Source organism: Camelus dromedarius, chromosome 4 (assembly GCF_036321535.1).
Source record: "Camelus dromedarius isolate mCamDro1 chromosome 4, mCamDro1.pat, whole genome shotgun sequence".
Lineage (NCBI taxonomy): Eukaryota > Metazoa > Chordata > Mammalia > Artiodactyla > Camelidae > Camelus > Camelus dromedarius.
In genome coordinates this window covers 34475481-34500088 of record NC_087439.1, presented here as the reverse complement: position 1 = coordinate 34500088, position 24608 = coordinate 34475481, and the positions used below count along the sequence as shown (strand labels likewise).

At 44.0% G+C, this 24608-nt stretch overlaps 2 protein-coding genes and 1 long non-coding RNA gene across 12 annotated transcripts in view; 1 reads left to right on the top strand and 2 right to left on the bottom strand.

Moving 5' to 3' along the window:
- The window catches only part of GPD2 (glycerol-3-phosphate dehydrogenase 2), a 193343-nt gene extending 191989 nt beyond the window's left edge, over window positions 1-1354 (bottom strand). The window contains exon 1 of the mRNA XM_064484791.1: window positions 1335-1354. The gene's annotated coding sequence lies outside the window, so the exon portion shown is untranslated. The remainder of the gene's footprint in view (window positions 1-1334) is intronic.
- Window positions 1355-8589: 7235 nt separating this feature from the next.
- On the bottom strand, window positions 8590-14000 carry LOC135321131 (uncharacterized). The gene is made up of 3 exons (XR_010380583.1): window positions 13952-14000; window positions 13125-13198; window positions 8590-8650 (listed from the first exon to the last, which is right to left on the bottom strand). It is a non-coding gene; the product is annotated as an uncharacterized LOC135321131 (long non-coding RNA).
- A 135-nt stretch (window positions 14001-14135) lies between these two features.
- Window positions 14136-24192, top strand: NR4A2 (nuclear receptor subfamily 4 group A member 2). Of its 10 annotated transcripts, none has more exons than XR_004136678.2 (8): window positions 14136-16165; window positions 17866-17989; window positions 18472-19337; window positions 20125-20254; window positions 20646-20809; window positions 21714-21916; window positions 22430-22487; window positions 22637-24192. XR_004136678.2 is itself a non-coding variant. In XM_031451419.2 (8 exons), the coding sequence occupies exons 3-8, from the start codon at window positions 18474-18476 to the stop codon at window positions 22891-22893; spliced, it is 1797 nt and encodes a 598-aa protein (XP_031307279.1). In that variant the 5' UTR covers window positions 14136-16165; window positions 17866-17989; window positions 18472-18473; the 3' UTR covers window positions 22894-24192. The 10 variants fall into 10 exon arrangements, 8 of the variants coding, with proteins under 8 accessions (XP_031307279.1, XP_031307282.1, XP_031307278.1 ...); XM_031451419.2 differs by having other exon boundaries at window positions 22309-22487; XM_031451422.2 differs by having other exon boundaries at window positions 14136-16169; window positions 18650-19337; window positions 22309-22487.
- Window positions 24193-24608: the final 416 nt, after the last annotated feature.

The following is a 24608-nucleotide window of genomic DNA, read 5'->3' as shown; positions in this document are numbered from 1 at the left end:
ACACATATCTCCCAAAAGCCAATAATAATTATCAAAGACAACTCACACTAATGAAGAGAAAAATCTCCCTAAATATAACATAATCAGCACTGAGTTTACCCCAAATGGAGCTAACTGGCTACATTTTTATTCAGAGTTATGTCGATTCCCACTCTGTTCACCCTCCCGCTTCTAACCATGCCTGTATTTCTATAGGTCTGTAAGAAACAGGATGCATTACAGTAACCTTTTCAAGTGACAGCAACTCCTTTCTTACACAAAGATGTTGAAATCATGGAATTATTAAAGAGTATAGATATAAATGTGTGCGTGTGTGTGTAAAGTGGGCAGAGAGTCTTTTTCCAGTTATAATTAGCTTGGATCTTTTGAGTATCTGATTTCGTTTGTTATTTGAACTAATGTTTTGGTTCTTGACTAGAATAAAATATTCTGTAATCACAAATACTGTGTACTTGTGGGGAGCAAACAGACATGCATAAGAAATAAAATACTTAAAGGAAAAGAAGGTCTTGCATTAAAAAAAGAGATGGAAGACAGCAAATTTTAAAAATGAGAATTCTTAAACTCTGTCATATATTTCTATAGTTGTGCAAGAATAAAATAAAGGATGCTATCATTCAATGTGTTCTGATAAAATTTAACCTTCCACTGTCTTAGAATGTATAACTTTGCTATTCCTGTTATTGTGGTAAATAGTTTGATTCACAAGGATTAGGTGGACTCCAAGGTCCCAGCTACAAAACTCTGTCTGTTTCCACATTTATTTATTTCATGTATTCAATTATTTCCACTATTCACAAATAACTGCAGATAGCCTAATGGTTAGGTCCTAAAAATTCCAACATAAATTAGAGAAAATTCCTGCCCTCATGGAGCTCAGTTTAGTAGGGGACATAGAGAAATAATAAGGTCTCTGTGGTAGGGAGAGTCTCATCCTCCCTGGAGGGCTAAACCCTGGAGGTTTAGCCAAAAATGAGCATTTCCATTTGATTTTTTTTTATGAAAGTACTGGGGACTGAACCCAGGACCTTGTGCATGCTAAGCATACACTTTACCACTGGGCTATACCCTCCTCTCATTTGATTTTGACATGCCACTTCCTAGGTGATAATATGAAATGTTCCTTCCCCCTGCTCAGTAGCAGTATATAATAAATTACATCACATGTAGATGCATCAATGTTAGTCTTCAGCGAAGCTCTGTACTTACTAAGCCCCAGCACTAAGGCCTTGAACAGGTATTAGGGACAAGTGCATCAGTTAGGACTCTTTCCAATGCAAACGACAGAAAATTCCATTTCAACTGACTTTAGTTAAGAGGATTGATTTACTCACAGAAGTTGAGGGTCAGGTGATAGGTCTTGCTCCAGGAACAGTTTGATCCAGGCTCAAATGTCTTCAACACCCAATTCTCCTTCTCCATCTCTTGGATCCACTCTCTCTGGGTTGGCTGTATTCTCTCACAGACTCTTGCCTATGTTGGGAGTTCACATCTGCATCCTGAAACCCTTTGCCCTGAGAATTTAGGATTCTATAAAAAAAAAAAAAAAAAAAAGCCAGAAATACACATAGATTATCTTTGTTTGCCCTTCTTTTTGCCTCTTCTTGGGACAATGCTAACAACACCTAGCAGGAGACCTGTTTACAGAGATGGGAAAGGAGGAGAGAAGCAATAGCAGAAAACACAGTAAGAAAAAAAGTGTAGACATAATTTAGACTCAAAATAGTATCCCAAGGACTCACACACATGATATTTCAAATTAGAAATACAAAGTTTTATTTTTTCTTTTCTTCTCTATCCCCGCCCCCCCATACGAGAAGACCACGGCAAATAAGCCAGTGAATGAGCTGCCCTTACAGAAGTGTGTTGTAAATTAAGTCTTGACAGCTATTATATGCCACCCTTCTTTTTAGTATGGAATTTATATATCAGTCACAGTTAAATATTGCCCTGCTCTGACTAATGAACAGTAAAGCTTATAATATTTTGTGTTTGTAGTTTTGAACATTATATTCATGAAAAAAGGATCTTTTTTTTTAATGTGCTGAGTTTCCTTCTGCTTTTCTGAGGACTGAACCCTATATTGGCACGTTTAATATAGCACGTTATAAATAAATAGCACGTTAAAAAATAAAAAAAAAATTTCTACTAAAAGAAAATCAAGGAATAATAGTGTTTCCCATGTATATAATCCAATAATGCCCTTCCATGGGGTGTATCGAGTCAGGCTCCAACCAGAAAAACAGAAACTGTTCTAAAGACGTTAACACACGGAGAATTGAATTTAAGGAATTTGTAAGACAGGTGATAGAAGGGAGAAGAGAAACCAAAAAGTGATTTTGAATAGGAAAACACCACTACAATTATTAAGCGGGAGGAATAAAGGGAAAAGACAATGTTACTGGAGCCCAGGGTCAGGAGGGAGTCACAGGGCATTTGGCAGGAGCTGGGCGGGGAGAGGGGGCACGGAGAATACCCTGGCTTTCCCCATCCTCCAGCCCTCCCTTTTCCGGCTCTTGTTTTCCATTGGTCATACCCAGCTGGTAGCCCAGTCTTAAGGGCAGAACTGGCTCCCCTGTGATACAGACTAGAAAGGGGTAAAGAAGGGCCAGGAATAGATCAGAGCACAAACAGACTTGGGACCCTGAACCCTCACAAAGAATTTTTAAAAATTCACTGTTAACAAATCCTGGTTTGATGTTATAATTTATACAGAAAGAACAAAGTTGTTATGATGGATCCCACCAAGGAGTTACCAAAGGCTGTACAGCTTGGGGATAAACCATTAAAATCAGGACAATCTTACCAGAGGGCCAGTTGTGTATATCTGTTCATATTTAGAACTGATGTTGGAAATCCTGTTAATTTTGCTGAATTTAGTCAACCTTATGTTTAAGAACACTGCCTGCCTTAATTTCTTGGCTTTTTAATGCAGAAAGCTCCTAGCTCTGTGACCTCCGTTGCCCCTTTCCTTTCATTTGCAATGCTGAGAATCCATTATCACTTTTCTTGTTAACTTTCTATTTATCTATTTGAAGGTTACTGAATTTTCTTATACTATAACTTCAATGATATTTTCCAAAATGAATTTTCTATCATCCAAACTATACTGTGTAGGTTATGGCAAATGTTCATGCTCATTTCTTTGAAGCCTTAACCTGGCTGGCACCACTCTCTACATATAGATCAGGATTAACTGAGTAATAAGGCATGGGTGCACAGTAGTTTCTTTAATAAATTCTTCAATACTGTGAACATAGAAGAGTCTTTTCAAAGGATTTAACTTCAGGCAGACAGAAACTTTGGAAATATTGAGAAATGTCCACATTCTAAAACATTCACTGTTTAAAAAATGGTAACAAGCTTTATGGTATCAAGGAGATCGAAATTAAAGATTTCCATATTTTCAATCTCCTATTTTCACAAATTTCAGCATGATTGTTCTGGGGTTTTTTTCTTTTATTTTGAGGAGACTGGTTGTTTCACCATATTTCTTCTAGTCCTCAAATGGACCTTTTTTCTCCACTCTAAAATTGGCATGTTTCAATTTTAGCCTGGATACTCTAATTCTCATTCTGTTAAACTTTCAAGGATAAGGATAATGGAGGATGGAATTGACCACATGAAAAAGGATAAGACATAAACAAAAAAGTTTTAATTTAAAACTGTATGAGAAGCTGGGAGTTTCAGGAAAGTAGCAGCGAAGGAAAAATACCTGTTTATTAGCTTCAGAAGAAAGATACAGAGATAAAATTAAATCAGAAATATATAACATTTTCTGGGAAAGGGAGACAGATGTGCTTTGGGAACCGGGAAAATACTGGTTAACTTTTAGTTGTGATCACACTTTGCTGGTGTCTATGTGAAGCAAATGCTTTGGCTCTGAACTTGTTTCTGCTGCTTTTATGTTTTCTACCTTCACCAACCTGGAGACAGGAGAATAAGGCAAATTCTGACTCCCTAGTGAGGGTCAATCAAATGACTTTTGCTTGTCTAATAAATACCGCTCATTGATAAACAATTTAGTGTCTTTTAATTGAAAACTTCCTCCTAAGACCATAGAAGCCAGGTTCAGGGGCAAATTTGGAGAAAGTGGTCCTCATCCTATATTTTGCTTCTCATAATTTATTCACTCGCACGGTGAATATGGTGTTGGAGAGGGCCTAAGACATCATCAAATTACAATTATGTTTGCTGTCATGTGAATGAAGCAAATAGTGACAACTATCTTTTCTTCCTAAAATAGTTTTAATGGCACAGGTCAATTCATTCTTTTTCTGAAGTGGCCCTAATAGATTTTCTTTTTGAAAAAAATTTAAAAATAACGAATTGTAAGAAGACTGAATTATTCTACATTTAGGTATCTTTTTCCCATGAGACACTGGATGTTCATATTAGTAACTCTATACCTGAACACAATTATATTCTGTAGAGTCCTAGAATGTTAGTATTGAAAGGTGCTTAGAAACCACTGGTCTTTCATTTTGAAGATGAGGAAACTGAAGCAGAGACAAGCTGTGATTTCTGCAAGAGAGATACAATGAAAACGGAACTATAAACCTGAATTTCTTAGTCTTCCAACTCCCAGCCTGGTGAATCCTTCACTACACTATTTTGTCTTGATTGTGAACCAAGAACCATTTCCTAAGCCCGTTTAACTCACTCTATCCATGCCTGGCCACTTCAAAACTTTGCTTGCATCTGTAAATTATATATTAGCATCTCAGAAACTGTGGAGTTCATATATCTGAGACATTTTGCTCAGGAGAAGCTACTATCTTACTAATCTATTAATTGATAGTTCTGGGAGAAAAGACTACTTCCAGTTGTATATGGGCACCTTAATGAATTGGAGGAGTATCTGGGTGTGACACAGAATTGCCTAAGTATGGAAGCTAGAACAGAAAGTCCCCAGAAAAATTTACCTATAGAGAAAGCCCCCTTTAACTGATAGCCTTGATTAAAGTCCAGAACGTTGAAAGATTATAGACTTTGGAAAATGCAAATGTTCTATGTTCAAGGCCTATGATTTGTTCAAGACCTATGATTTAATCAAGACCAAAAAGACACGCAAAAAGGCTCTGGGACTCAGAACATGAGTCCTGGAACCCGCGTCCACGCTGCTTCTACTTGGCACCCTTTATACAACTTCCCAGATGAAAACAGTAACTTAGGCCTGGCCCCACAAAAACCTCGATCAATAATTCCGGTGGAGTTCCGGTTTAGTTTAAGGAAGGACATGGTTCAGATATAGACTAGGACGTAGGCAGAACCCCATGAGGTGCAAACAAGGCACATACTTCAAGCTAGATTAGGACGTTTAAGAGGGAAGTGTTTTGTTTTAACTGAGGATTTATTGCCATAAACACATTCGACCTGTACTAGAATGGGCCTTGGAGAGTGGAGAAAGCATCAAGTTGTTTAAATCAATCTGGGAGTTAACACGGCGACTCCATCGCTAAACTCGTCGCCAAGTTCCCTCCCCGGTCCCGTCCCTGGGTGTGTAAGTAGCCCGTACTCCTGCCCCGGGGGAGAGCGATGGGTCCCGACCCTCAGGTGTCCCCGCGGGCTGGGAGGACGTGCTTTCCGCTAGGTCCTTTCCAAACCCGCGCGGAGCTTCGGGCAGGGTGGGCCGGGGCGGGGCCCGGGAGCTCGGCAGGAAGGGCCGAGGGCGGCCCCGGAGGGCGGAGGGAGGCCGGGGAGGAGAGTGGCGGTTGGTTTTATTGTTTCCTTTCGCCCTCCTCCTCCCGCGCCTCGCCCCGGCGTCACTGGAAAGCCTCCCGAGCCGCCCGGCAGCGGGTTATTTATAGCGCGGGTGGCGCGCGCGTCACGGAGCCCGGCCCGGCTGACGGGGCCGCTGACGCGCTTGGCCGCGGGGCCGAGTCCGCGGGGCTGCACGCGGGGACCAGCGACAATGGGCTTCTGTGTGTGCAGCTGCCGCCGCCGCTGGGGGCCGGGGGAGGGGGGCGGGCGGCAGCTCCCCGACCCCTCTCCCTCCCGCCCGCGACCCCCGAAAGGTAGCCGGCTTCTTCTGCCCCTGGCAGGGCCCCGCCAACTGCTTTTTCCTTTTCTTTCTTTCTTTGTTTTTTCTTTTCAAATGTTATCAGTAAGTTCTCCTTGCCCTAGCCTCCGCTTCCACCTCCCCCATTTCCCCTCCCTGCCCCACAACCTGACTAGAGAGGGGGATTTAGCCGGCCGGGGGCGACCACTTTGTGCGTCCCGGAGAGCGGGACCCGCCCAAGGCGCGCCCAGCGGGGGAATCGGTGACCGAGGGGCCGGGAGCGCCGGGCAGGTAACGTATCCAGGACCTGGAGCGGGGGCTTTGTTTGGGGTCGGGGGAGCGGAGTAGGGTGGGTGTGGACGCCGGGCGGCCCTTCTGGGACTCCTGCCCCCACCCCGCCCCCTTCAGCAGCGCGCAGGAAGCCAACCTGGGTGTGTAGCGCGAAGAGCGAAAGAGAAACTTCTACGTGACTAGCTCTCTCCAGAGAGGCCGAGATAATGGAGGACCCCCGCCCCCCCCACCCCGAGCCGCCCCTCCCCCGCCCGTTCCCACCCTTCTCCTCCCGCGGCCCCAACGCCGGGGACTTTGGAGTCCCCCCGCCCCGCCCGGCCCCGCGGGTTCTGTCCTCGAACGCCCCCGCCCTGCGGAAGGAGGGGCTGGCGAGGGTTTTAGGGACTTCCTGAGATGCGGAGACCAGCTCTGAACCGTCTCCTTTCTGCAGCCGGGAGCTGGGAAAGCTTGCTCCGGAGCCTCTCGCACGTGGCAGGCAGGCAGAGAACTTGCTGTGCCTTCTAGGAAATTGCAATCGATTTGTAATGCAGTTTCGCTAATTGGGAGTTCAAAATTAAACTTTAATAAAGCATTTGTGTCGTCTCGTCTAATTGTGAAAGCTTCCATCCGTCCTGGTAGATAGACTCTAAGTCTCAAGTTAATGGCGCTAAACTAGATCCCCCCCCCCCAAGTACAATTCCGTCAGGAGGCGTCGGCACAGCTGGATTTCCGTTAGGTACAGATGTTGCTAATGGCAGCTTAAGCACGAATGGGCAGATAGCATACGGAATGCAACATGTTGCCATATGGTTCCTTTAGCCTTTCACCTCCAGGAATATCAATCACATATATTCTGGGAGGAATTTAATGACTCTCTGAACGGTAAAATGAATTACCTGGTACAATTTATATCCCTTGACCTGATACGTTATAACAACAGGAAGATAGCATCTCACAGTTCCTGTGGTATAAATTGAACTACAGAGCTACATTTCAAATTTTACAACATCTACTTGTAGTTTGAGGGGCTCTGTCAAATTATTCTGGCTGTAAAATCCGTTTTTTGTATTGCCCCCCAACTCTGGCTGATAGAAAATTTATAAAATTTAGCAAAACTGTTGGCAACAGCTGATCAGATACTAATCGATGAGGGAGAATATGACTTAAGAGCTAGTTACTTAAGAGCAATCTTTTGGAACACCATACTTTAAGAACCCAGAAAATTAAAGGACCCCTAAGAAAAGTATGTATTCTGTTAGTCATTTCAGTGTAACTCCTAAATCCATTTATTAACTATTTGAAACTCTGGGTTTTTATACTTCAGTCATTCCTTAACTTAGGAAAGTAACTTACAGAAAAATGCTCAGGAATATGAAATATAAGAAGGACCTCCTCAGCAAACTAGTTTCTATACCTCCTTCCCCCAACACACTCAACTGTTTTTACTTTAACTTGAATCCTGTATGTGGTGGTATAGGTCGTTTGTTTTTTTTCCCCCATCAACAAGACAGTGACAGCATACTGAGGTTTCTGTTAGATCCTAGTGGAATGATTTCTGTAATATTTAACAAGCCTTAAAAAAAAAATCCTGGTGACTAATAAAATGTTTAAATAATTGCCTCTAATTTCAGATTATAAACATGGTTGTCTTTTACTGTATCACTCCTTTTTCTTTCACTAATGCAGAGAGGCAGCACTGAAAAACAAATAATTTAAGGGTAAAAAAGTAAAATAACTTGCTATAACTTTTTTTTTTACTTTTACCTATTAAGGAATATCTGAAAGCTATAGACATACATCTTTTAAAAGATTTTGCTTCCAACAATAGGTAAACCATATTAATTCATGTGAACTGATACACTGCGAAATATACAAAATAGACATAGTTTGAAAATGTATAAATTTTCAGTCATGTCAAATTTCAGAATCATTTTGAAATTACAAGATAATATTTCTCCTTTTTTCATTTTCTAATGGCTGATAATTCGTTATCTAGTGCTTGAGTCAGGGCAATCATTTTAATATTTATCATATAAGATATTTTGTGTATATAAATGGCAGAAAATTTTATACAGAACAAATTAAGATCTGAGTTATGGCAACCTTTAATGGACATTGGTTTTGGTAATCTTTTAGTGGCTGAGACTATTTCTCTCTGTGGCATCAGCATTCGATGAGTTTTAACCTTGATCAGTGGTGAGCTTGTCAATAATGACTCCATCTCCAAGACTTCTGAATAGGCAGGGAGTGTGTCCTTTAATCAGTCACACAGAACTCACCTTATAAAGCTGTTATTGTCATGAGCAGATATTGCAGGCTCTTTTCAAGCCCCGTGATTATTAATGTGGTCCTTCTCCAAAAGCCAGGCTGAAAGTCCTGCTGTGATTCATTTCAGAATGCAAGTGCATTAGTACATAAAATCCTAAGCAGCAATATTTGCTTTTTCTCAAGTTATAATATTACATACATGTGAGCAATTTTGGGCCCATTTGTAGATAAAAACTGTGTATATTTGGCATACATATACAGTAACAAAAACAAGATACGTATCTTGCATCATGATTTATTTTAAATGAAGATTTGATGGATGTCCATTGTTACTCTAGATAAGGTGGCTGGCTGCCAAGGCGATCTCGTTGGAAAGTACTAGCATTGTTAATTGCCTACCAGGGAATCACTTCTATTTTTTGATCTCCCAACTGCACCTACCTCTTTCAATATTGCCCTTCCATATTGCTAATCTGGAGAATTTGTTTGAATTTGAAAACTTTAAAAAATGTGTTTGCATTGGCCAAGATTCTCACCAGTGTTTCTGGTTGCCTGCTCCTTTACAGTCGTATCTTGAGCGGGCATATATATTGTAATTGAAAACAAAAAAATACTATTAGGACAAGGTATTATTTCCCCATGCTCTAAGTAATTTTAATTGTGTTGTAACCCTAACTGCTTTCTTATTTTTCATTTTGAATGTGTTTTAAAATATTTAAGATAGGACAGATATATGCCTTTCTCAAGGTACCATGGGACCAGTTATGGATAGGCATCAGGCCTCTAATAGAACACTTCATTCCAGTGAGTGGGAGTGGGGAGGAGAGCCATCAGGAAAAGTATATAGTCCCACAGCCCTAGTCCTGTTTGCCTTTCAAATTCAAAACCCACGTTGCTGCATTAGAAACTTGTTTCTCTCCTTTATAGCCTTTCGTTAAAAACAATTTTTTTTTAACTGTCAATCTGTAAATATTTAACCAGCCAAGCAGGAAACAGTCTTTTATTCTTGACTATATGCAGTTTTGTTTTTATCTGGGTTAGTGTGAGGGCCATGTAAATACCACATAGAAATTTGTTTCAGTTTTCCTTACTTTGAAGAATGGCAGAAGCTTCTTTAATTAATCTTGTTCTCTTTCATGTTCTGTATTCAGATACTGAAATACAGTATTTTTACACATTTATAAGATTGTGTTTGCATTTTTTAATTTATGTTTCTTTTTTTAAAGCATGTAGCCTTGAATGTTTGTTCTACTTTTTTTTTTTCTTCACATCATTACTCTGGTACTGCTTGATGTAACTTGATTAGCTCCCTCCCCAGTCATGATTGGTAATTAAAATAGGCATTAAAATTAGTCACTTAGCAATTTTGCTGTTCAATTGGCAATTAAATTACTTAATTGCAATTAAAGTCCTAATTTTAATTGGCAAAATGATAGATGTAGATTTAAGATAATATGTATAAATACTTTAATAAGTGTCTATATAAGGATTACTTAATTACTCAACTTCAACTTTATGCTGTTAACTTTAGAACTTAAAATTGAGCAATGAAATTTATATTACATCTATTCAAAGGATATGGTAATTAGATTTATTACTTATCACTATAAGGGTCCTTACTATACATTACTTTTGTAGTGTTCAAATTGTAGGCTTGATAATTGCAGAATTATGACGGAGAAAAGGGCATATATGCCTTTGTCATGATATGTCAATACCATATCTTCATTTTTTATTAAATTGAGAGGTTTCTATATGCCAGTTAGTCTGAAGGAAAAAATCAAGTGGTTATTTTATCATTAAAGGTAAAACAGAAACTAGCCAGCCAAATATAAGAACTGATGCAAAGTGTATGTATTTTGTCAACTAAAAGAAAATGTATATATGTAATACTGTGATGGTTACTAATGTTCTTAGCTACTTTCTGAATTTCAAGTGTCCTTGATATTTTCTTAGCTTATAGCAACTTATTTTCAGAATCTTTAAAATGTCTTTAAGGACTTTGTCCATTTTAATGACACCCATGTTTACTGAAACTAGCAATGAAATCTAAAACCAAAGTTAACCCTTCCTTGCTTAATCAAAAAAAATTCTTACCTAAGAAAATATTGATGGTTGCCAGGGGCTGGGAGAAGGGGAGAATGGAGAGTTAATGTTTAATGGGTACAGAGTTAGTTTTATAAGATGCAGAGTTGTGGGGAATGGATGGTGGTGATGGAGGCACAACAATGTGAATGTATTTAACATGACTGAACTGTACACTTAAAAATGTAAGATGGAAAATTTTATGTTACGTGTATTTTACTACCACCACCACAACAGAAAGAAAATATTAAATGATTAATTTAAAAGCAAATATTTAGGAGATAGTTACTGAGAGTCAAGTATTAGAGAAAAGATGAAGTGTTTTTATTATGCAAAATACTTTTTGAGTGGCATGAGGTTTTACCATATGTTCAGTTTTATAATTTTAATTTACAAGTAGATGCTTCTAGAAAAGAAGAGTGCTGCTTTCTTCTGCACATCTTTACCCATTTGTAGAAGTGAGTTCTGAATCAAAGTAGGAAATAATTTTTAAAGTCTTTGCATTAAGTGATTTTGAGTGAAAAATGGGCTGGGTAAAACTGAGTAAAAGCCCCAACTACCCAAAATATGAATTATCAGCTAAGCAATTGACTTATTCCCTAAGCATCTTATAGAAAAGGAACAAATGATTGGTTACTTAATATCTTATTAATGCAAATGAAATGGCAAAAGCAAGAAACCAAAACCTTCCATATTAAAAAATGATTTTGTGTTTTCAGAAGCTGATTTTTTTTCAAGGTGAAAATTTCTTTCTTTTATCACTAATATAAAACTTCCTGCCGAATGGCAACAAATGCCATGAAGTTTGTCCAAATATAACTTAAAATGTATCTCATTTTTATGCTTAACATAGGTTCCATTAGCTACTTTTATTATGAAACATCTTTAGTTACCTCGATTCTTAATAGCATAAAAGTTGTGTCTGCTTATTATATTTGAACTGTAAGGGCCAAGGGCTACTCTGAGTACATTTTGGGATAATAGCGAAATCCCCAAAGGCCCCTTTCCCATGCATTAAGATAGAAAATCCTATGGAATTAAATCCATGTTTGCTCTCTAAATTATATCAAAAGCTCAGTTTTATTAAGTATAATCTTCCTAGCCATGCATAAAATAAAATACTTTAGTTTAGATGTATCATTTCTTTTTTAAAATAATTTTTTCTATACATGTACCAGTATGTTCAGCTTAGTATTGGTTAATATCATAAAACATAATATAATAACATTACTTTTCTAAATGCTTTTTCTGAGGTTATATAATACTATGTATATATATATTTATTTATGTAACATAGTTGATTTACAATATTGTGTTAGTTTCAGGTGTAGAGCTTCAGATTCTTTTTCATTATAGGTTATTGCAAAATATTGAATATAGTTCCCTCTGCTACACATAATATATAAATCCTTGTTTATCCATTTTATATATAGTGGTGTGCTAATACTGTATACTGAGAGAAATAATTTTGTAATTTATTTTAGTTGGTTTGAAAAGAAGGAGGTACTTATGGATAGGACTAATTTTTACTCCTATTTATTTTAAATTCTTAAGAACACAGACCTTCATTTAGGGTTGCTTTACATATTTATACATGGCAATGATTTAAAGTTATATCAGATTCTGGGCCCTGAAAAAACATTATTGTATTTTAATTGAGTTATTAAATAGTTTGTATTCAAGAATTTATTCATGTTCAAGAATCTTGAAGGATTACAGTCATATAAATGCAGAATTTTAGTTTTCTTTAGCCTAAAGCATCATTTTAACATTTTCTAAAAGGTTGTTCAATTCTACATTTTGGTTCCATTATATGTGTAATTAAACCTCTATGCACAAAAGCATACTCTTATGTACTAGCAAATACACCCACAGGAATCCTCTTCTAAACTATAATTTATTTAAACATGTAATCATAGGATTTTAAAACATGCTTTCATTTTTCCAAACTATATGCCAGTTTGAACTGCTTGGTGATAAAATGAGAGATTTTATTACCATTTTGATTCTTCTCCCTCCTGTGACCTAACAGTGAGCTAAACATAGGCAGGAGGAAATAAAGAAAATCTACTGTGAACCTAATTCCAGTGTTAAACTGTATCCCTTTTTTGAGAAAAATAGAAGAGAATCAAAGATTTGTACTTATTTATGAATTCCAGCAGAAAATGAATATTTGGGCCTGCAGCAAGCTCTCCTGGGGCTTGGCCTAAGTAGTAAATAGCTAGCTTTGTGCGTATGGGCGTGTGAGTGTGAGTGTGTATGTGTGTGGGGTGCATCTTCCTGAACGTTGTGGAGTCAGGCCCCCTACTGACAGGATCAGTCAATTACAGGCATTGCCGGTTCTCCTGAGACTTCTTCGTTCCATCAGAATCTGGTGGGGACACAGGAGTCTGGAGTTTTGAGCGTGGTCGTTCTTTACACTTTCTAATGTCTACTGGATTCTTTCCACATCCAGAACATCCGAGTCCTACCCAAGACGCCAACCCAGGAAGCAGCTTACCTAATACTTGGTTTAAGTCGGTTTATCAGTCTTGCATCCGGTGTGTCCTCCTAAGAAGACACGCTTCCCAGGAACTAGAACAGGAATTTCCGAAGAGCAGAATCTTACGGATTGTAGAGTAGAAAGGGAAAAGCCACATCCCCCCCCCCCCATTTTAATTATATTTATTCAGTCCATTTCTAGTTACTAATCATTCTTATAATAAGCTGCTGTGAAAACTGCCTCTTGATCTTGGGTGCCTTAAGACTTGGGCAAAGGCTCTGTTATCAAGAAGCCAGACTCGACAGGTTGCTATTATAGAATAACGCATCACATTACAATGTTTGTCTTCCTTAGAACTCACTTTAAGAACTCCAGCACACTTTCCCACTCGCTGGGAGAGAATTTAGAAATTGTCCGCAGACTCAACCCAGGCTAAAGCCAAGTGTTTTTTAATGGCTTAAGGGAGGAGGAGCCTGTGGAGGGAACATAACTACTTAGATCTGCGTATTTGTGTATGGAGAGGGATGGTTATAACAAAGTTCTCCCGGCCTCCGCTTTCCTAGGAATATATTAAAAAATAATAACCGCCACCCCAGCGTGGCTGCGCTTGAGTTTCCGACTGCCTGAAAATAGCTGCTGGGAGCCTGGCCCACTGCTGGGATCAAGGAAAGCTCCCCCAGGCCGCGCCCTGCTCCCTCGCGGAAGGGAAAGGGAACCCGGGAGGGCGCCACCAAGCTGGAGCTGCTGCTATTTTGGGCCCAGCCGGGCGGGTGCGTCAATGCCTGCGCCCCTGCGTCACCGCCACCCCCACCCCTTTCCTTCTCCCCTGCTCTCCAAACTCTCACTTTTTCCCTTTCGTTCGCGTGGAATCGCTGCTGCCCACAGGGCGCTGACGCTACCCAGCTAATAAGCTATTCTTCGCCCTCCTCCCCTCACCCCTCTACTCACACACCCTCACCCGCCACCACAACATCCCCCCCCAACACACATACACATCACACACACACACACACACACACCACACACACACACACACACACACACACACACACACACACACACACACACACACACACACACTTCCTGGTTTTATTTTTTTCTCGCGCCCGCTAGGGCACCCCTGAGCCTCAGCGGCAGCGGCAGAAGCAGCGGCAATCGCAACATCTGGGGGAAACTTAAGGTGGTCACGTAGGTTTTCCTGAGGCTGCGGCGCAGAAGAGCCTGTGGCTTCTCGGGGCAGCCGCGGGGCATCTGATGGCTTCGCCTTTCCGGCTGCCGGGAGCGGGCAAAGGCGGGGGTGCAGATTAGGGCTGAGGGGCTGGGGACGCGGAGAGTTCCACGGCCCTTTTGGCCGGCCAGTACTGGGAACACCAGCATGGGGGGTGATGCAAAGGGGCCCCCGTAGCCTGGAAGCGAGCCACGACGAGGGGGAGGGGCGGCTGGAAGTCTTCGCGGGCGGAGGAGGGGGACGCCTCCGAACCTTCCCTCCCCCTGGTTCCTCCCCCAGCCCCATGGAGAAGCCCCGAGGCACGCCAGCTCGGGCCCAGGGTGCGTGAAGGGGGCTCGCTCCCGGGAGAAGCAGTATTTCTTTGCTAGAAAGCGCCCTGCGCCCTCAGCGTGGAGGGTGGACTGACTTGTGAAGCCGAGTCGGCGGCGACTGGGACCGCCCCCGGGGGTGCCGCGAGCTCGCCGCCCGCCAGGCCCCTCTCCTGGGAGGGCTGTTTGCACACACCGTGCGCTTTGCAGAGATCTCACCCCTCCCCACGCCTTCCCCACGTTTAGTCTTTCCCTCTTGGCTCTCCGATTGAGGCTATGAGAGCCCTTGTGCTTCAGAGGAGGGTCAATTTATTTCTCTAAACCTCGGGGAAAGGTACAAGTTGATGAGCACCCAGGAGTGTCAAAGTATGGCAAAAGGTGAGACTTGAGCACCTATCTGCAGAAGGCACACCTGTTGCCTGCTGCTCGGCTGCATTGTCTGCAAAAGGAAAGTGGGAGACTTCGGGGATCCCTGAAGGGGTGGGTCACTGGCTACCCCCTCCTCTCCCCTCCCTCCTCTCCCCTCCCCTGCTCACGCACCACGTCCTCTCTTGCACGTGAGCACTACAAGGAAAGAAGGAAACAGAAGATAGGCCCTACCCACTCCCCTCCACCGTGGGGTGTGTGTGTGTGTGTGTGTGAGAGAGAGAGAGAGAGACAGACAGACAGACAGACAGAATATGAATATGCCAGAGGTGGAGAAGGCCAGGGACAGGAAAAGAGAGAAAATGGGGGTGCTCTGGGCTAGGGAAATCCCACCCCTAGTGCCTGAGCCTCTGAGCATCTTGTGTCATGGGACATCTGTACGCTTCCGCTAATGGGGGTGACAGTTGTGGGTGGGTGAGGTTAGGGAGCTGCCAGGCACACCCCATCTCGTGCGATTCCAGGTGCTGGCTACCTGGCCCACGCCTGGGTTCCCTTCCGCCCGGGTTTTTGTTGCACCCTCCTCCACGTGTGAACTACCAGGCGGTAGCGGCGGCGTGGGGGTTGGGGGGGAAAGTGAGGTGAGATGCGGTGCTGCGGGCTGCGCAGACCTGAGTGGAGAGGTCACACCTCTTTCGGAAAAAGAAAAAAAAATAAAAGACCTAGCTGGCTACCAAGGTGAACCCTGAACGGTTCCCACCTTAAAATCAGCCCCACTCGTGACGTCAGGTCGGAAATATACCAAAGCGAGCGCGGGCCAGGAGTCTGGGGAGCGCGGCGGCGCGGCGATTGGGCGGAAGGCCGCTGACGCGCGCTGACGCGCGGAGACTTTAGGTGAATGTTGGCAGCGGCAGCGCGAGCCACATAAACAAAGGCACATTGGCGGCCAGGGCCAGTCCGCCCGGTGGCTCGCGCTAGGCTCCGCGGTCCCGTTCGCCTGCCCAGCCGGCCGCCTTCCGCTGCTCCCTCCCGGCTCTTGGCGTCCCGGCTCCCTGTGCCCCTTTCGCCCACCCCCTCCCCGACCCTGCCACCCCGACTCCGGGAGGGAACTGCACTTCGGCCGAGTTGAATGAATGAAGAGAGACGCGGAGAACTCCTAAGTGAGTAAGTGCAGCCTGTACAGCTCGCTTTCTTTTATCCTTTCTCCTTCTGCCCGTCTCTTCTTTCCGCTTGTTGTGGTGCAGGTTCTCTGGAAGTGGGCGCCAGAGGTGCGGAGCGCGAGTTGGATGGGAGGATGGGGAGTAGGTGTGCGCAGCGACAGAGGCTATATGTCGGAACTCCTGCTTTGCTACCCAACATAGGCTTCCAGGCTCCTCACTGGTGGGCGTGGAAGGGAGGCTTGCATAGTTTGGGGAGCTGCGGACTTGCCCGCAGAAATGTGTGCAAAGTTTGCTCTTAGTGCGAATGATTGTTGTCTTTGGACTCGGAGACTCCAAGTTCTGCGTATACAAGGGCCTTGGACGCTGCCCACAAAGTGACAGGGAGAAAGTTCTTCATTTTATGTGTTGCTTGGGAACTGTGTCACCGGGACTGGTCAGCGTGCCGATGTTTCCTGGGTATTGTTGAGTAAGGGGGTGGAGGGGCGCGGTTGGTTGTTAGAGTGTCCTATTACTAAGTTGCTTGAAATTTCTGGTTTTGACATATGCCGCGTTTGTGTGTGTGAGTTTGTCAGAAAGAGAGATAGAGACAGAGAGACAGAACAGAGTACAGTTATGAAGCTGAGAAGTTACCAGAGGGTTAACGTCCAACACAGGCATATCTGTCATGGGCTATGGGGGTCGAGTCTCCTTTCTTTCTACTTTTTCTGGTTACTGTCCCTCCCCCATGTAGCAAGATTATGAAGGGATTGGGGAGAACAGAAGGATTGGATGCTTGGCTTTCTTTTTCATTAGTAATAAAATTGTCTATGCTCTAGAATGTCTTCCAAGTGGGAACATCTGAAAATTACTAGGACACAATAATGCCTTGTTCCAGCAAGTAGGCAGATTGTGGAAGGCTGGATAGGGAAGGTGTTCAGATTGCTATGCTGAGAGGCGCTTCTAACACTGGTGCCAATATTGGATAAGCAGAATTTACCTCTCTCTGCAATTGACCTAAGATGCTCCTGGAAAAATAGAGTCCCCTCTTTCTACCCCTTGACCATTAAAGATGAAAGACAAATTTCCTGGAAAAGTGAATGCCAGTTCACCTGTATCCCCAAACCTAGTGCTCCATCAAAAGCTCTTTGGAAATCCAGATGTTTCCATTCAGATTGCCTTCAGGGCTACCCAGGCCTTGCTAACAACATTTTGCAACTCCTAGGGGTGGAGGGAAAGATTGTTTTTACATTTTATATTCTTGACTTCTACTTTCTACCTCCACCCCTCCTAAAAGAAAAGCTAATTTCACCAAAGGAAAAAAAATCAAGAAGCTTCAATACTGTATTTTATTAAACTCTAGTTTCTTTTTATTCAGTTGTGAATTAAACTAAAAGGGAAGTGACAATTCCTTCCCACTGCCCCCATACAGACCCTAGCAAAGGGGCCAGTTTACTTCATCATAAGTATTAAATAACTACATGGAATACCTTTCCTCCTTCAGAACCCTCTCTGCAAGGATTTACAGTCAGCAGGTGAAATTTTCTGTTGTTTCTAGCCATGTCTTTTACATATTCATTTTAACTGCTAAGTTTGATAAAGGCTACACACTAATTTCCAATAAAACAATCAAGGAGGGCATAAAAAGGCCTGCCTGGTGATACAGATGCCCAGCCAGATCTGTCCGGAAAGTCACCCTGAGGCTTCCTGTATGTTTATTTCAGGGAGGAGATCCGACAGGCTGGGCTCTCCACTGCTTTTCTAAAAATCTTGGAAACTTTGTCCTTCTTTGAATTACGACACTGTCCACCTTTAGTTTTCTCGAAAACGCCTGTAACTCGGCTGAAGGTTAGTGCAACTTTTTTTTTTCTTTCTCTCCCCGGGGTTCCTTAAACGTCAAGAAACAGGGCAATGGGATCTTTCTCAGCAAGCCCTGTAACTTAAGTTTTTCCCGACCCATCGCCTTCGGGAACAAGTTTCTCATTGTGCAATTCAACTTTATTTCCAGATTGAGCTTGCTGAACCAAAGCTTCAGAGGAAAGGCTCATTGGAGCGGGATTGTCCATGAAAGTGGATGAAGGGGGAGGTGTTGGAAATATCCGGGAATGGAGACCCTCAATAGCTTTCCAATTCTGGGTCTTTATTGGATCAGTCTTTCCTTGCCCTGCACTGTTTTGCCTCGCAGTATTCGCGCTCTCCGCCCTTCCTCTCGCGCCCCTACTCGCTCTCTGACCACCGCGGGCTGCCGGTGTAGCTCCAGGTGTACCCGAGCCCGGGAGAAAGTGTTCAGTTGACCAGGCTGAGTGTATATTACCCTGTTTCATTTCCAGCCATGCCTTGTGTTCAGGCGCAGTATGGGTCCTCGCCTCAAGGAGCCAGCCCCGCTTCTCAGAGCTACAGTTACCACTCTTCGGGAGAATACAGCTCCGATTTCTTAACTCCAGAGTTTGTCAAGTTTAGCATGGACCTCACCAACACTGAAATCACTGCCACCACTTCTCTCCCCAGCTTCAGTACCTTTATGGACAACTACAGCACAGGCTACGACGTCAAGCCACCTTGCTTGTACCAAATGCCCCTGTCCGGACAGCAGTCCTCCATTAAGGTAGAAGACATTCAGATGCACAACTACCAGCAACACAGCCACCTGCCCCCTCAGTCCGAGGAGATGATGCCGCACTCCGGGTCGGTTTACTACAAGCCCTCCTCGCCCCCGACGCCCACCACCCCGGGTTTCCAGGTGCAGCACAGCCCCATGTGGGACGACCCAGGCTCCCTCCACAACTTCCACCAGAACTACGTGGCCACCACGCACATGATCGAGCAGAGGAAAACGCCGGTCTCCCGCCTCTCCCTCTTCTCCTTTAAGCAGTCGCCTCCTGGCACCCCCGTGTCTAGCTGCCAAATGCGCTTCGACGGGCCTCTGCACGTCCCTATGAACCCAGAGCCGGCGGGCAGCCACCACGTGGTAGACGGGCAGACCTTCGCGGTGCCCAATCCCATCCGAAAGCCCGCGTCCATGGGCTTCCCCGGCCTGCAGATCGGCCACGCCTCGCAGCTGCTCGACACGCAGGTGCCATCGCCGCCGTCGCGGGGCTCCCCCTCCAACGAGGGGCTGTGCGCCGTGTGCGGCGACAACGCGGCCTGCCAGCACTACGGCGTGCGCACCTGTGAGGGCTGCAAAGGGTTCTTTAAGGTGAGCCAGGCCGGGGGCAGAGGAGGCAGGTAGGGGCCCCCTAGTGCCCAGAGCCTCGGAATGCGAGCTCCGCAGTGGTGCAGGCGCCCAGCCCCAGCTGGTCCCGGACCGTCCGATTCCCGGGGTCCGCGGAGGCTGCCCTGCCGCCGCCCCGGGTCTTCGGCGGGGGCTTCTGGTGCCTGAGAAAGGGAAATAGGAAGACAGACAGACCGGGGTTGCATCCCCCGCACGCAAAGGAGCCGGCAGGCCCCCGCCCGAAGTTGCCGGAGCCGAATTGGAAGAGGGTCATTTGCATGTGCTAGGAGCTGTCTTCCCTGTTCAGATTGAAATTGGTTAGGACAGAGAACCGTGTCTGAGCTAACCAAGTGGAACAGAATTCCCTATGGTCAAATTAAGTGATCTCTTTATTTCGCCATCCTGATTGAATAATCTTATCATTTTAAATAGAGAAGATCTCTAAGGAATGTAAATAATATGAATGCCCACGGATTTGTATTTACTGAGCGTCTCCTTCTCCTTCTCTTGGCATATAAAACACAGCAAGGAGCGGCAAGGTTAGCTCAAATGTTAACGCTATCAATTTTCTTCTGTTAAATGCCCTGGGGGAGGAATAAGAAAAGACAGAGAAAGGAAAAGGAAAAAAAATAATAAAGTAGTTGTGTATGTGTTTGTTTGTGGAGAGGGAGTGGGGATCCTGGCCATTCAGAAATTGTCTCTGGATTCCCCAGGTTGTTGGATTTTCAAGAGAAAAATATTTTTCTTCGGCCTATATTATCTCCTTTTGCAGCGCACGGTGCAAAAAAACGCGAAATACGTATGTTTAGCAAATAAAAACTGCCCAGTGGACAAGCGGCGTCGGAATCGCTGTCAGTACTGCCGATTTCAGAAGTGCCTGGCTGTTGGGATGGTCAAAGAAGGTAGGTTGGGGCAAGTAGCCCACTCCCCAGTCTTCGCCTTTGGGCAACCGCTGCTCCTACCCCAACCCCACTTTCCACTTTTCAAAGCCGAAGCGGGTTGGGGGGCTCTCCTGCTCCCCACTACCCGCCTCTGGCCTCTAAGACCCACCAGCTGCCTGCTTGCCCATCCTGCCCTAAAGAAAGCCTCCAAGGCCCTTCTGGCCTTGAACTACACGACCCATTTGGAAGAAGACATAAAGCAACCCTGCATTTTTAAATTTTTCTCCTCAGTAAAGTCTTTACAAGCAGTGGGGCCCTGCTCTGCCTGCCGGTGCCCTGCGGCTGCGGCCTTCCCCGGGGAGGGGCCGAGGTGGCAGCTGGGTCCAGCGCTCATCCAGCTGTTCCTTTGCAGTGGTTCGCACGGACAGTTTAAAAGGCCGGAGAGGTCGTTTACCCTCGAAACCGAAGAGCCCACAGGAGCCCTCTCCCCCCTCGCCCCCGGTGAGTCTGATCAGTGCCCTTGTCAGGGCCCATGTCGACTCCAACCCGGCTATGACCAGCCTGGACTATTCCAGGGTAAGAAGCTGGCGGGGCGTATCATGTGGACAAACTGACAGATGGGCAGGACCCCTTCCCCCCTCATGACTAACCTCCAGACCCAAGGGATAAAGGAAGCAGGCAAGACCATGACTTCACAGTTCTGGGCAGGGCCACAAAAGACAGACCTTGTTGCTGGGGGTGTCGACAGGAGGCCAGGGCAGAGGAAGTAAGAGAGGACAGGCCACAGTGGTGAAATCTCTGTGAGGCCCCTTCCCAGTACCACTGTGCACACACGAACTCGCACGGTAATGCCTCTGATGCCCAAACCAGAGGCTATGCAAAATGCTCTGCCTGGGGGTCCATCCCCAGTCCTTCAAAGAGATGCTTTAATCCTCATCCTCTCTGGCATTGTCAGGGAGAGGGATGCCTGCTTGGTGGTGGTGGGGGGGGTGGTTGGGGAAGGGGAAGAGAGAGGGTATAAGGAATGGTAGTGGGTGGGGGATCAAGTGGTCAGATTCCTCTTACCCCAGCTGTGAGGAATGTGTGGGCTTTAATTGAAGGAAATATGTCGGGCAAACCTAGAAGCCACTGCAATTTTATTAAGATTTGCAAAGGGCGTCTCTGCTTGAGACCCACTCTGGGACTGGCATGAATACTAACGTGTCAATTGTTTTGTGGAGATAAGAGTGAACGTTTCCCAGGGCTGGTTGGCACTGTATTTAGTCTGTATGGAAATGGTAATTTACATATTTAAAGCAGCGACCTCATAGCACCATCCCTAATTGAATTAATTGCCCCGGAACATCTAATTTCCTTACTGGTCAGAGAGAGGTTTAATTGTTATAAAAACCTGGCTCCCCTACTAGAAACGAGGTTAGCAATTTCACGGGTTATATATTTTAGAGAACCTCATTAAGTGCTTTTTAAAATGAAATTCCAGTTCCAGGCGAACCCTGACTATCAGATGAGTGGAGATGACACCCAGCATATCCAGCAATTCTATGATCTCCTGACTGGCTCCATGGAGATCATCAGGGGCTGGGCTGAGAAGATCCCGGGCTTTGCTGACCTGCCCAAAGCAGACCAAGACCTGCTTTTCGAATCGGCTTTCTTAGAACTATTTGTGCTGCGATTAGCGTACAGGTAATGGAGAGAGCAATCCAGGAAGGCTGGGAATGGAGGAAGAGAGGTATCAAGAAAGGAAAAGAAAGAGAAAAATGGAAGTAAAGTGGGGGGAAGAGGGAAGAACAGAATGGGAAGTGAAAGAGGGAATAGAGGGAAAGGGGAGTAGATCAAAGGAAGAGAAAGGAAGGAATGAGCCCAGAAGCCTTGAATGAGTGGGATGGAGGTGGGATAGGGGGCGTTCTTGATTGTTATGAAATTAAACCCTTTCAAGGTCCACTGGTCTACATTTTATTAACTCTTCGGTAATTAGGTGCCTTTTAAATCCCTCATTTATTGCTCTTCAAGTAATTAGTTGTTTAGCTTCTCTCTCTCTCTTTTTCTCCCCTCTCTCTCTTTGGTATTAATTGCAGGTCCAACCCAGTGGAGGGTAAACTCATCTTTTGCAATGGGGTGGTCTTGCACAGGTTGCAATGCGTTCGTGGCTTTGGGGAATGGATTGATTCCATTGTTGAATTCTCCTCCAACTTGCAGAATATGAACATCGACATTTCTGCCTTCTCCTGCATTGCTGCCCTGGCTATGGTCACAGGTCAGTACCACAGGCACAGGGCACTTCTCCTCCAGAACTGCCCAGCGGGATTCATCCCGGTTTCCCCTTGCTGCCGACCCTCCCTGATCCTGTCAGCTAGCTAACTGCTTTGTGCATTCGCCTTTTGTTTCTGATTGTGTTTTCTGCAGAGAGACACGGGCTCAAGGAACCCAAGAGAGTGGAAGAACTGCAAAATAAGATTGTAAATTGTCTCAAAGACCACGTGACTTTCAATAATGGGGGCTTGAACCGCCCCAACTATTTGTCCAAACTGTTGGGGAAGCTCCCAGAACTCCGTACGCTTTGCACACAGGGGCTACAGCGCATTTTCTACCTGAAACTGGAAGACTTGGTACCACCACCAGCAATAATTGACAAACTTTTCCTGGACACTTTACCTTTCTAAGACCTCCTTCCATGCACTTCAGAGGAACTGGAAAGAAACCTAAAAGTCCAGAGGGGGCAAGTCACAAGGGCAGAGAGATCCCCCTGAGCTGCCTCAGCTCTAGCTGGCCCCCACCCCTCCCAGACACCCCCAGCCCCTTGTTCCCTAAAGAAACAAACAGACAAACAAAAACAGAAACAAAAACAAAAACTGTTGCTATTTCCTAACCTGCAGGCAGAACCTGAAAGGGCATTTTGGCTCCGTGGCATCCTGGATTTAGAACACGGACTACACACAGTGGTATAAACTTTTTATTATCGGTTTAAAAATAATTTTATTGTTCAGAAGAAAGATTACTAATGTGTGATGGAAAACGTTTGGCCATGTTTGGTTGTTGCAGTTAAGACAAATGTAATACATATACACACATATATACACACACCCACATCGTAAGGGGACACAAAAGTATTGCCCTTTAAAAGACTCCAAAGTTTTCTGCTGTAAAGAAAGCTGTAATATATAGTAAAACTAAATGTTGCGTGGGTGGCATGAGTTGAAGAAGGCAAAGGCTTGTAAATTTACCCAATGCAGTTTGGCTTTTTAAATTATTTTGTGCCTATTTATGAATAAATATTGCAAATTCTAAAAGATAAGTGTGTTTGCAAAAAAAAAATAACTACACAAAAAAGGGACAAGCATGTTGATTCTAGGTTGAAAATATTATAGGCACTTGCTACTTCAGTAATGTCTATATTATATAAATAGTATTTCAGACACTATGTAGTCTGTTAGATTTTATAAAGATTGGTAGTTATCTGAGCTTAAACATTTTCTCAATTGTAAAATAGGTGGGCACAAGTATTACATATCAGAGAATCAAAAGGGACACATAGTGTTTGTAACACCGTCCAACATTCCTTGTTTGTAAGTGTTGTATGTACCGTTGATGTTGATAAAAGAAAGTTTATATCTTGATTATTTTGTTGTCTAAAGCTAAACAAAACTTGCATGCAGCAGCTTTTGACCATTTCCAGAGTGCTTATAATATACATAACTCCCTGGAAATTACTGAGCACTTTGAATGTTTTTTTTTTTAATGTCTAAGATTGTCAGTTAATATATTACTTTATGTTTGAGTAAGAATTTTAATATTGCCATATTCTGTAGTATTTTTCTTTGTATATTTCCAGTATGGCACATGAAATGAGTCACTGCCTTTTTTTCTATGGTGTATGACAGTTAGAGACGCTGATTTTTTTTTCTGATATATTCTTTCTTTGAGAAAGACAATTTTAATGTTTACAACAATAAACTATGTAAATGAACCAAATTTTGTCTTCTTTCTGGGTCAGGTAAAAATGATGACTAAACAGCAATATACCATAGACAGAATTGGAGATTGATTTAAGTTAGATCACTTATTCAACAACTGAGTTTCAAACTGACAGCCTAGATGTATTCTGGCAAAAGGAACTGAGGAACTGAACTAATTATCCAGAGGATCCAGTACAATATTTTTCCTTAACCAGAATATTCCAGTGTGGTAACCTACATTTATCAGAATCAGTTGAGAATATGTCAGCTCTTCTGTTAGCTTTGCTACTAAGTGCAGCTTTCAGAAGAGAAGTTCAGGAAAGCCAACAGCTTTTGAAGTTTTGCAGGGTCCCAAGTCCTGTCAAGTTTTTGTCTTGCACAGTGTTTAGAAATTATCTTCTTAAGACTCAGAAAGCCAACAC